This window comes from Heterodontus francisci, chromosome 5, assembly GCF_036365525.1.
Source record: "Heterodontus francisci isolate sHetFra1 chromosome 5, sHetFra1.hap1, whole genome shotgun sequence".
NCBI lineage: Eukaryota > Metazoa > Chordata > Chondrichthyes > Heterodontiformes > Heterodontidae > Heterodontus > Heterodontus francisci.
In genome coordinates, this window is record NC_090375.1 from 196,624,293 (window position 1) to 196,636,936 (window position 12,644).

At 45.8% G+C, this 12,644-nt stretch overlaps 1 protein-coding gene across 2 annotated transcripts in view; it reads right to left on the reverse strand.

Annotated features, from left to right (window-relative positions):
* Positions 1-12,644, reverse strand: part of nudcd1 (NudC domain containing 1) — a 137,751-nt gene that overhangs the window by 18,593 nt on the left and 106,514 nt on the right. For both annotated transcript variants that reach the window (XM_068032588.1, XM_068032589.1), the window contains exon 8: positions 12,111-12,236. In XM_068032588.1, coding sequence (XP_067888689.1) covers positions 12,111-12,236 — 126 coding nt within the window. The remainder of the gene's footprint in view (positions 1-12,110; positions 12,237-12,644) is intronic.

The following is a 12,644-nucleotide window of genomic DNA, read 5'->3' on the forward strand; positions in this document are numbered from 1 at the left end:
TTGTTTGTAGACCTCTGTGCTCTACAGGTGAGCACTCAGTAGGATCCGGGTTTTTAGTTTTAGTTTTAGAGATACAGCACTGCAAGATTCACTAATACAGCAAGCACACCAGCTGGTAGAGACTGGGTTGATGAGGGCACGGTTCTAGAGGTTGGAGAATTCAGATATACCTGTGTAGCAACTGCAGCACAGCAAGGTGAGCAGCAGAAGAAATGCTTCGACAAGCTCAAACACAACCTCAATTTAACTTCCGTGGTTGGGCTAATCTTGTGGCTAATTGCATGTTCTTTTTTTAGCTTATTCATGGGATATTGCCCATCCCGAACTGCTCTTGAGAAGGAGGTGGTGAGTCTCCTTCTTGAACCACTGCAGTCCGTGTTAGGTGGGGAGTTCCAAGATTTTGACATAGTGACGATGAAGGATGGGGTGTGGAGGTGATCTTTTTCCCATGTGGCTACTGCCTTTGTCCTTCTACAATGACATGTGACGGATTAGCCAGTGCAAGCAGTGTTCAGATCTCCTGACGGCGAAACAGCAATGGGGAAACATGAACAGGTGCAGCCCATCCACCTCAGATAGGCTGTGTGGGTCTGTGAAACACACAGGAGAGTTCTTCTCCTATACTGGCCATAAATAGACATGAGAGCCCTCTTGAAGACTCAACAAGGATCATCATAGAGTCATACAGCACAGAAATAGGCCCTTCGGCCCACAGTGTCCGTGCCAGCCATCAAGCCTATCTATTCTAATCCCATTTTCCAGCACTTGGCCCATGGCCTTGTATGCTATGGTGTTTCAAGTGCTCACCTAAATACTTTTTAAATGTTGTGAGGGTTCCTGCCTCTACCACCCCTTCAGGCAGTGTGTTCCAGATTACAACCATCCTCTAGGTGAAAACATTTTTCCTCAAATCTCTCTAAACCCCCTGCCCCTTACCTTAAATCTCTGCCCCCTGGTTATTGACACCTGCAGTAAGGGAAAAAGTTTCTTCTTCCGATCTACCCTATCTATGCCCCTCATACTAGCTCTAAAACCTGTTCTGACAGTTCGATATCTGCGAAGTCACAATATTGAGCTTTGTCTCAGCACCTTGCAACAAACTGGTCAATGGCCTCATCTTGCCTTTGTTGGTAGGTTATAAGGTATGAAAGACTACTACAAAATGTTACTTTCATCTTTATATACTGGCTGAACAGGAAGGAAAAGTGGCAAATGCAGTTTGAAAAAAATATCAAGTAATTTGATAAATTAATTTTAAGGATAGTTCCAGCATGTTCGTCTTGAAAACTAGTTGCCTGACTTGACTGGGTTATTCTGTGCAGGATCTTTGCTCCTGATTAGCAGCTTTATCGTTCACTAGCTTCTCAGGTATTATGAGCAAATGGGTAAAAACTGAACAGACCGTTATTCAAACCAAGCATTAAAATGTAAGGGATAGATTTTACATTTAAGATGTGGTGCATGCTATATCAAACTTACAACAGAACAAAATGCGCAGGTACTATTGCCATTATAACTCTTCTATAAGGATGCAAGCCCTCCTATTGCAAAGAATAATTCCCTCTGACCCAAGAGTGCTTTATCAATGGCAATGCAGTCCTAGGTTTAAAGTGGACTTCATAATGCTCCTTCTTAAAACTAGTCAATTTTAAAATAGCACTTTAAGTTATTAAGAAAATAAATGGCACTTTAAACTAAATTACGATGAACCGCACCACTTATGCAATTGATTTGTGCCCAACAAGGTACAAGTATTCAAATAAACCACTTTAATTCGTCAGAGGTTTCAGCTGCTGCATCATTTTGATATCATATACATCCAGAAGTGCTTCACTGAAGTAGAACAGTGTTAATGAACTGACAAGGAATCTAGCTGAACAACTGAATCACTACATTTCGTCAATGTATAAGTATCATTCTGTATATTCAGGGGTTCTTCCTTTGCGAGATGAGGCATTAATAGTTTTGGTTGCACTGCTTCCATCAAGCACTCTTAATATGCTTGAAACAATCATTTTTCAATTTCTGTATGGTGATATTTCTATGAAATGTGGCTTCACTGTGCTCCATCATACAAAACTTCATAACTGGCATCCAAACTTATTAGCTTCCATATAACATAATGCTACTGCATGCACATATTGATTAGCTCCTGAGAACTGCTTTATGCCAGGCCAATATGAACAGGTTGATAAATAATGGCATTTGACATCTCAAGGCAAAAAGAACAAAATAAAGTTTTCAACCTTCATTATTTCCAGCACACTGACAAATATTCAGGTGTTCTCAGGCATACTTCAGTTAGCTGAATATTGGCTACAAACTCACTTTCTTACCAGTGCAAGGCATTAGATGTGGGTCACCTCATTAAGAGAGATCATTTCAACAATATTAAAAATATAGTATTACTGAAGGCGCTGCTCAATGTGCTGGTACCAACAGTACATCACGTATTTCCTGCACAAATTAGTTAGAATATATTTTCCTCCTAAACCTTGTTTGCAAAACATTTCTAATATGCTCTAGGCCATATAGGATTTTAAAACACAATATTGGTTATTACAAACACACTTCCCTAATCCTACAGGGGATCTCAATAACTGGCTCTGCTCATAAAGTTTGTCAGTTCCCAAATTACATAAAACGGTTTCAGATGGAAAATAAGCAAATCATAGCTTCTTCTGGCTATCGTTACAAATAATGTACATTACAAAACTGTTAATATAACCATTATTACCACATCTATCTTGTTTATACTGCGGATCAGGTCAGGTAAAAAAAAGTAACTGCATACAGGAGATTCCTGCAAGTACAATCATTCCAAACTTCTGAACCAATTTCAAAGCAGTGATGACTGGGAAATTCACTCACTTGTCAGATGTGCAAAGCCAAGTTTGTAATATTACTAATCTGGCTGGAGCTCTTGCTGATGGGCAATGTGAGAGGCCAGCCCAGGTGCAGTCAGACTGAGTGTGGTAGACTCTGCCTTACCTTTGTCTATTGCAGCAGCTTACAATTGCTTTCAGCAGGAACCAGAGGGTGCTGCAGACATTCAAACTTCTTCCAAAGGGACTTTGTAAGCACCTCAGATTGTACAGGCATGGTTTTGTTTACTTTGCAGGTTAGTCTCTGGCAAGGCTCATGCAGTCCGAAGAAAATCATGCAGACTAAATGGGGTATGAGAACTCAAAAGGATATTATCTACAGGTGTGGGAGAGGATTGGAAGTGGCAGTAGTAGCTCTAGCTCCTGACAATGGCAGCAGTGAAAGAGGCAACAACACACTCTATTGAAATTTTCTGCCAATACAAAAGTAAGGATGACTATAAAAGACCTCAGCAGGATGTAGGTTAGCAAATGGGTAGCAGATATCATCTAATGCAGATGTGATACATAAGAACATAACAAATGAGAGCAGGAGTAGACCATGCAGCCCCTTGAGCTTGCTCCCCATTCAATATGATCATGGCTGATCTTCTACCTCAACTCCACTTTCCTGCCCTCTCCCCATATCCCTTGATTCCCTGAGACACCAAAAATCTGTCTATCTCAGCCTTAAATTTTTTTTTGAAAAAATTTCCAAAATATACTTTATTCATAAAAATCTGCAAAAATTACATTGCCAGTTTCAAACAGCACCAAAAAATACAAACATTGCAAGGGAGATCAGTTTCCTTCAATACGATCATGAGTTTCTTCACAACCCTTCCATTTCACAATTGTCATGCCAATTACAGTTTTACATTTACAGCAAATGAAAATATTAACGATGCAGCTCGAGGGGTTTCCCATGGATCCAGCCCCTCAGTTCAGCTTGGTGGGGGGACCTTACACTGTGGTCTTTCCCCATTGAGTCTTTGCTGCGGCTGCCCCAAGCTTTAGTGCGTCCCTCAGCACGTAGTCCTGGACCTTGGAATGTGCCAGTCTGCAACATTCGGTGGTGCACAACTCTTTGCTCTGGAAGACCAGCAAGTTTCGGGCAGACCAAAGGGCGTCTTTCACCGAATTGATAGTCCTCCAGCAGCAGTTGATGTTTGTCTCAGTGTGCGTCCCTGGGAACAGCCCGTAGAGCACAGACTCCTGTGTTACAGAGCTGCTTGGGATGAACCTCGACAAAAACCACTGCATCTCTTTCCACACCTGCTTTGCAAAGACACATTCCAGGAGGAGGTGGGCGACCGTCTCTTCCCCACCACAGCCAACGCGGGGGCACTGTGCGGAGGGGGCGAGACTTCAGGTGTGCATGAAGGATCTGACGGGGAGGGCCCTTCTCACCACCAGCCAAGCTACGTCTTGGTGCTTGTTTGAAAGTTCTGGTGATGAGGCATTCCGCCAAATGACTTTGACGGTCTGCTCGGGGAACCATCCGACAGGATCCACCGTCTCCTTTTCCCGTAGGGCCTTGAGGACATTCCGTGCAGACCACTGCCTGATGGATTGGTGGTCAAAGGTGTTTTCCCGCAGAAACTGCTCCACGAAGGATAGGTGGTACGGCACGGCCCAACTGCATGGAGCGTTCCGCGGCAATGTGCCCAGGCCCATCCTTCGCAACACCGGGGACAGATAGAACCTCAGCACGTAGTGGCACTGGGAGTTTGCGTACTGGAGGTCTACACACAGTTTGATGCAGCCGCACACGTGGTCATCAGGATGAGGGCCACGTCGGGTACATTTTTCCCGCCCTTGTCCAGAGATTTGAACATTGTGTCCCTCCGGACCCGGTCCATTTTAGATCCCCAGACGAAGCGGAAAATGGCTCGGTGACTGCCACAGTGCAGGAGTGGGGTATGGGCCAGACCTGCGCCACGTATAGCAACAACGTGAGCGCCTCGCACCTGATGACCAGGTTCTTATCCACAATGGAGAGAGATCGCTGTCCCCACATGCCCAACTTTTGTCGTACCTTGGCTACTCGCTCCTCCCATGTTTTGGTGCACGCCCCGGCCCTTCTGAACCATATCCCCAGCACCTTCAGGTAATCTGACCTGACGGTGAAGGGGACAAAGGATCGGTCAGCCCAGTTCCCAAAGAACATGGCCTCGCTCTTGCCGTGGTTAACTTTGGCTCCCGAGGCCAGTTCGAACTGGTCGCAGATGCTCATCAGTCTGCGCACGGACAGCGGATCCAAGCAGAAGACGGTGACGTCATCCATGTACAGGGAGGTTTTGACCTGAGTGCCTCCGCTGCCTGGGATTGTCATCCCTCTTATGCTCGCATCCTTCCTAATAGACTCAGCAAAGGGTTCAATACAGCAAACAAACAAGACCGGGGACAGAGGACAGCCCTGTCTGACTCCAGATTTGATCGGGAAACTTTCCGATTCCCACCCGTTGATTGAGACTGCGCTACTGATGTTTGTGTAGAGCAGTTGGATCCAATTGCAGATTCCCTCCCCAAACCCCATTTTGGAAAGCACATCCATCATGTAGGTGTGCGATATCCTGTCAAAAGCCTTCTCCTGGTCCAGGATGATGAGGCAGGTGTCCACCCTCCTGTCCCGTACGTAGGCGATCGTATCCCTGAGTAGCGCGAGACTATCAGAGATCTTCCTGCCGGGTACAGTACAGGTCTGATCGGGGTGAATCACCAACTCCAGAGCAGATTTGACTCGACTGGCTATGACTTTGGACAGAATCTTGTAGTCAACATTAAGCAGTGAGATGGGCCGCCAATTTCTGATTTCTGCCCTCTCCCCCTTCTGCTTGTAAATGAGGGTGATGATGGATTCTGACATGCTGCCGGCCAGGAGCATACTCTCGTATACTTCCAGCAGGTCCGGGCCGACCCAGTCCCACAGGGCTGAGTACAACTCGACCGGTAAGCCGTCGCCCCCGGGAGTTTTACTCGTCTCGAAGGACTCGACGGCCTTTGTCAGCTCGTCCAGAGTTAGCGGCTTGTCCAATCTCTCCCTCCTGCTGTCATCTAAGACCTCTGTGATAGATGACAGGAAGGACTGGGAAGCTCTGCTGTCTGTGGGCTTCGTGTCATACAGCCCAGCATAAAAGGATTTGCTGATCCTTAGTATGTCGGACTGCGAAGACGTTACCGAGCCATCTTCTTCCTTCAGGCTGCTGATAACAGAGCTCTCTCTGTGTACCTTTTGGAAGAAGTAACGCGAGCACATCTCATCCTGCTCGATGGAGTGGACTCTGGACCGGAAGATGATCTTGGAGGCTTCCTTGGCAAAGAGCAAGGCCTGCTGGCTCTTCACCTCTTGGAGGTCCTCTTTGACCTCGACCCCCATTGACTGCAACCGGAGTAGATTTTGCATAATTTTCTGGAGTCGGGACATTTCCCTCTGTCTCTCTCTCGCCCTCTGAACACCTTTGTGGATGAAGAACCTCTTGATGTTCTCCTTGATCGCTTCCCACCAGTGAACTGGAGACTCAAAGAGGGGTTTCACGGTCCTCCAACCTTTGTAATCCCTTTTGAGTTCCTCAACGTTCTCTGGGGTCAGCAGTGTAGCATTGAGCTTCCACGTCCCTCTGTCAACCCGCTGGTCGTCCTGTAAGTGACAGTCGGCCAGTAAGAGGCAGTGGTCGGAGAAGAACACCGGCTTGACGTCAGTGGATCCGACCGTGACAGCACGGGACACAAACAGGAAGTCAATCCTGGAACGGGCAGACCCGTCCGATCTTGACCATGTGTATCTGCGCTGCGCTCCGTCTGCAGGTTTGCTGAAGACGTCGTGCAGTTTGGCATCTTTAACTGTTTCCATTAGGAATCTGGACGTAGCGTCCAGTTTGTTGTCGTCACTGCCGGATCGTCCAGCTGCATCAATGATGCAGTTGAAGTCACCGCCTAGGATGACCGGCCTGGACGTCGCCAGCAGCAGTGGGAGCTGCTGGAAGACGGTCAGCCGCTCGCTGCGTTGTACCGGGACGTACACGTTGATCAACCGGAGCGGAGCGTTGTTGTACATCACGTCTGCTACGAGGAGGCGACCGCCCACCACCTCCTTAACTTCGGAGATGGTGAAGTTACCTCCCCGCAGCAGAATACCCAGGCCGGAGGAACGGCAGTCATTACCCCCCGACCAGATCGATGGCCCGTGGGACCACCATCGTGACCACTGCCTGTAGGTGCTGAGGTGTGGTATTCCACACTCCTGCAGAACAGTAGGTCAGCTTTGACCTTGGCAAGGTAATCCAAGGTTGAAACACATCGCGTAGTAGATTTAATGCTATGCACATTAATGGAAGCAATTCTTACACCCATTTTTTAAAAACGTTATTTGTTGCTTCCCATACCATTTGTCCTTGCTAGTCCCAGTCCTTCAGGATGTTCCTGCATACCCATCGTGTGTGCAAGCAGTTTCACGTGGGTTGGGCTCAGAAACCCCTCCTGCTTTTTCATGCAGTTTGTTCCGCTCGGGTGACATCGGGGGGGGGTCTTGTAGGCAGAGGGGATTGGGTTGTCCTCAGCTGCTTCCATCTGTTCCTCCTCGGAAACATCACTGCTCCCGGCTTCCCGGAGCTCAGGTGCGCCAGACGTGTCTTTGCTCCCGGTGTCCCGGAGCTGAGATGCGTTGGCCACGTCGTTACGTGTGGCGCATTGGGGTTGGGGCACGCCAGGCCCATCACAGCTTCCAGTGCCCGGGGGCTGGGATGCTTTATCATCCATCTCGGAGTTCTGCCGCCTCTTTTGAAGGGGCTGTCGTTCCAGCATTCCTCCGTCCAGTGAAGAGGAGTTGTTGCAGTCTGATTCAGAAGATAGCCTCCTCTTGCCACTGGTTTGGGTGGTGGCCTGTTGCGCTTTGGGGTGTTTTTTCTTTGCGGTTTTCCTCTGGACCACTTGCCACTGACCTGTTTGTTCATCTGCTGCCTCCTCCTCCATTGATTCTGTCTGTGGAGGAGGGGTTTCCAGGCGCTGGGTCGCTGGTTTCAGCTGCCTCCCCTTCCTTCTCAGGTTGAAGTTCCTCACTGCGGAGAAGGTTGCTGGTCTCCTTTCCAACAGCGGAAGCCTTCGTCGAACCATCTCCCGGCTTTCCCTTGGGCCTTGCCGCCTGAGCATAACTGAGGCAGCGTTTGGGGCAGGTTTTGTAGAGATGGCCTGCCGCACCGCACAAGTTGCAACACTTAGCCTGTTTACAGTCCTTGGTCTGATGGCCTTCCTCCTTGCAGTTCTTGCAAACAACCGTGCTGCAGTTGGCTGCCATGTGACCAGATTTGCCACAGGTGCGGCAAACTCTGGGCTGCCCAGCGTAGACCAAGAAGCCTCGACTTCCCCCGATAGCGAAGCTGGAGGGAGGGTGGATGATGGCTCCACTGGGATCTACCTTCAAGGTCACCTTGACCTCAGCCTTAAATATATTCAATGATGGAGCATCCACAACCCTCTGGGGTAGAGAATTCCAAAGATTCACAACCCTTTGAGTGAAGAGATTTCTCATCTCAGTCCTAATGACCATCCCCTTATCCTGAGACTGTGCCCCTGTGTTCTAGATTCCCCCGTCAGGGGAAAAAACCTCTCTGTGTCTACCCTGTCAAGCCCCTTCAGAATTCTGTATGTTTTAATGATAACACTTCTCATTCTTTTAAACTTCAGAGAGTATAGGGTCAATTTACATAGCCTTTCATCATAGGACAACCCTCTCATCCCAGTGACCTTTGCTGTACCGCCTCCAAAGCAAGTATATCCTTCCTTAAATATGGAGACCAAAACTGTGCACAGTACTCCAGGTGTGCTCTCACCACAGCCCTGAACAATTGTAGCAAGACTTCCTTATTCTAGCACTCCAATTCCATTGCAATAAAGGCCAGCATGCCATCTGCCTTCCTAATTGCTTGCTGTACCTGCATGCTAACTTTGTGTTCCTTGTACACATAGACCCAAGTCCCTCTAAACATTAACATTTAGAAATTTCATGCCTTTTAAAAATATTCTGTTTTTCTATTCTTACTACCAAAGTGAATAACCTCACACTTCCTCATATTATACTCCAAATGCCACCTTGGTACCCATTCACTTAACCTGTCTATATCTCAGCAGTTTCTTTGCGTCCTCCTCGCAGCTTACATTCTCATCTAGTTGTGTATTGTCAGCAAACTTAGATACATTACTCTCTGTCTCTTCGTTTAAGTCATTAATATAGATTGTAAATAGCTGAGGCCCCTGTAATGATCCTTGTGGCACTCCACTAGTTACTGCCTGCCAACTTGAAAATGCCCCAGCTATCCCTACTCTCTGCTTCCTGTCTGTTAACCAATCCTCTATCCATGCTAATATATTATCTTGTGTGCGGCACCCTATCGAATGCCTTTTGGAAATCCAGTGGCTCCCCTTTATCTACCCTACTAGTTCCATCCACAAAAAACTCTAATAAATTTGACATTATTTGATTTAATAAATAAAAAATGATTTCCCTTTCGTAAAACCATGTTGACTCTTATGATCATATTATGATTTTCTAAGTATATTGTTAAAGACTTCCTTAATAACAGATTCCAGCATTTTCCCAATGACTGATGTCAGGTTAACTGGCCTGTAGTTCCACATTTTCTCTCTCCCTCATTTCTTGAATAGCGGTGTTACATTTGCTAACTTCCAATTCGCTGAAACCGTTCCAGAATCTAGGGAATTTTGGAAAATCATAACCAGTGCATCCACTATCTCTGCAACTATCTCTTTTAGAACCTTAGGATGCAGGCCATCAGGTCCTGGCAATTTGTCAGCCTTTAGTCCCTTAAGTCTCTCTAATACTTTTTTTCTGCGGATATTAATTACCTTAAGTTCCTCGTTCTTATTAGCCCTTTGATTACCCTCTATTTCTGGTATGTAACTTGTGTCTTCTACTGTGAGGACAAACACAAAATACTTGTTCAACGTCTTTGCCATTTCCTCATTCCTCATCATAATTTCTCCTGTCTCTGCCTGTAAGAGACCAACGTTTACTTTAGCTACTCTCCTTTTTTTTATATACTCGTAAAAGTTCTTATTACAATCTGTTTTTATATTCCTGGTTAGTTTACTCTCATTCTATTTTTTTTCCTTTTCTATCAACTTTTTCATCGCCTTTGCTCCCAATTCTCAGGCTTACCACTATTCTTTGCAATATTATAAACATCTTCTTTTAATCTAATACTATCCTTAACTTCCCTGGTAAACCACGGATGGATCTTTCTTCAAGCCCTGAGCAAATTGGCTGCAGGATTTCCTATATTACAATTGTGACTACACTTCAAAAGACCAAAGACAGGCTGTAAAGCACTTTGGGATGTTCTGAGGTCATGAAAGGTGGAATTGAAATGTAAGTCTTTCACTTTCTTTTCTCAGAGCCGGTTTTCTGCCCCAAAGTTCTGATCACTGGATGCAGCCCTTTATCCCAGGCTGATGTGTTCTGACTTTTGATGTAGACCACGCAACCTGCCAGGAATCAGACAGAGATCAGACCCAAAGTTTCCTCGCCAGAAAAAGCATCCCCAGTGATTAGGTTGCACCTCGGGAGATTAATCAGTCGAGCACAGCTGCAAATTTACTCAAAGCAAATTCTGCAGAATGTAGCCCGGCAGGAGCCAGTGAATGTCTGGAAACAGGAACAAAGAGGTGGTCATCTGAGAGATTGAAAATCTGCAACGTCAATGATGGGGATTTGATCAACCACTCAAAAAAGCTACAAGAATGAACCCAAGAGTAAAGGGGATGAGCTATGAGAAGGATTAGAGAAGCTTAATCTTCAGTCTTGAAAGGCAATAATTAAGGCGAGATATCAAAGTATATAAAATATTAAACTACAGATAAAGTAATCTCAGATTATTACTTCAAAGCTAAGGAAGTACAAACAGCGGACATCTGGTAATCGATTAAGTTAGATGAAATAATTCCTTTATTCAAACAGTGTTTGGAATAATTTCTAAGGTGGTTAGCAGAGGCAGTGACAGAGAAATTGTTCAGGATGCAGTTGGATTTTTAACATTTCTCTTATCAGTTTAAAACAAAATCCCACCTGCTGTTAATTGTACATTAATTGGGTGTTTAATTATGCCCACATGGTGGACATTAAATGGGGATCCGCCAGAATGGCTCAAGGGATGAGGGACTTCAGATATGTGGATAGATTGGAGAAGCTGGGCTGTTCTCCTTAGAGAACAGAAAGCTGACAGGAGATTTGATAGAGGTATTCAAAATCATGAGGGATCTAGACAGACAGAAACTGCTCCCATTAGTGGAGGCATTAAGAACCAAAGGCGATATATGGAAAAAACCTTTTTATGCAGCGAGTGATTAGGATCTGGAATACACTGCCTGAGAGTGCATTGGAGGCAGGTTCAATTGTGGCTTTCAAAAGAGAATTGGTTAAGCACCTGAAGAGGGAAAATTTGCAGGGCTAAGGGGAAAGCACAGCAAAGTGGGACTAGCAGATTTGCTCTTGAAGAGAACTGGTATGGACACAACAGGCCGAATGCCTCCTTTTATGCTATAACCTATGATATTATCGGTGCAGGCTGAAACTATGGTTGTTGCTTGGTGCACAATATGTAATGTGTCTCTGTAAATAAAAGCTTTAAGTATAAAAAGACTTGGCTCCAATGTTCTATCCAGCTCTGATGAAAGATCACAGACCTGAAACGTTAACTCTGTTTCTCTCTCCACAGATGCTGCTAGACCTGCTGAGTATTTTCAGCATTTTTTGTTTTTATTTCAGATTTCCAGTATCTACAGTATTTTGTTTTTATTTGATCCTTCACTGCCTGGCTATCTGAGTTCTAACACCTGCTAAATCCTACCCTGTCTTTTTCTGTTTTCATCATGCATTCTGGAGCTGGCATCTTTTCAAAGACGTGAGGGAGAATTGCAAAGCCTTTCACAGAAAGAGCAAGGACTGACATTGGAGCTGGGCCTGGCACATTGTCTGAAAAGCCTCCTCCTGTTCTGAACTTGCTGATCGTGGTGCATTCTGTTTGTGTTTCATTTTGAGATTTTATACATGACTTATCAATGATAATTTCAAAGATCAAAACATAGGCAGTCACACGAAACAGATGCTTATTTGCAAAATACACACAGAATGTCAACAACTGCTACAACTGATTCAGTCAAACAAAACTAACAAGGCAGCTACAACACTTTCCAGATAGTCTATCTTTTGTTCAACCAAGAATTGCCTCTTACCACATGAGTAGCTTTCAACGTGTTGGCATCGAATCGAGTTAAACTGGCAGTATCATCAGGGAAGCGGTCACACTCTTCCAGCTCATTAGCGTTGCAGGGTGGCTTGCCTTTTTCAGGATCTGCATTCTGTGAATGACATGGGAGCAAACAATGAAAAGCATTTAGGCACCAGGGTCATTTTTGTGTGCCTACATAATCCCCTACTGTTCTATTTTCTCCCTCCACTCCTGATAGTGCGGACTCACGCTGGGTACAATTCTTCAAGCAGTGCAGCCAGTTTTCATATGCGAACCCCTGCAGGGAGTATTAGTAGACCCCTCAACTACAGGAGACATCACAACTCAACCATGGGCTGAATGTTTCCAGCTCGCACGTGCAAGATGTGCGCTGCGGAGCCGCCACGATATTTAGCGCAGCAGGTCATTTACATGGAGGCGGCAGAACGCCTACCCCTGATGACATGGAGGGGGTGGGTGCTCTGTCCCCGGCAACGGTGTCCGGCGCCACCGCGCAGGGCCATTTTTGAAGGGCTTC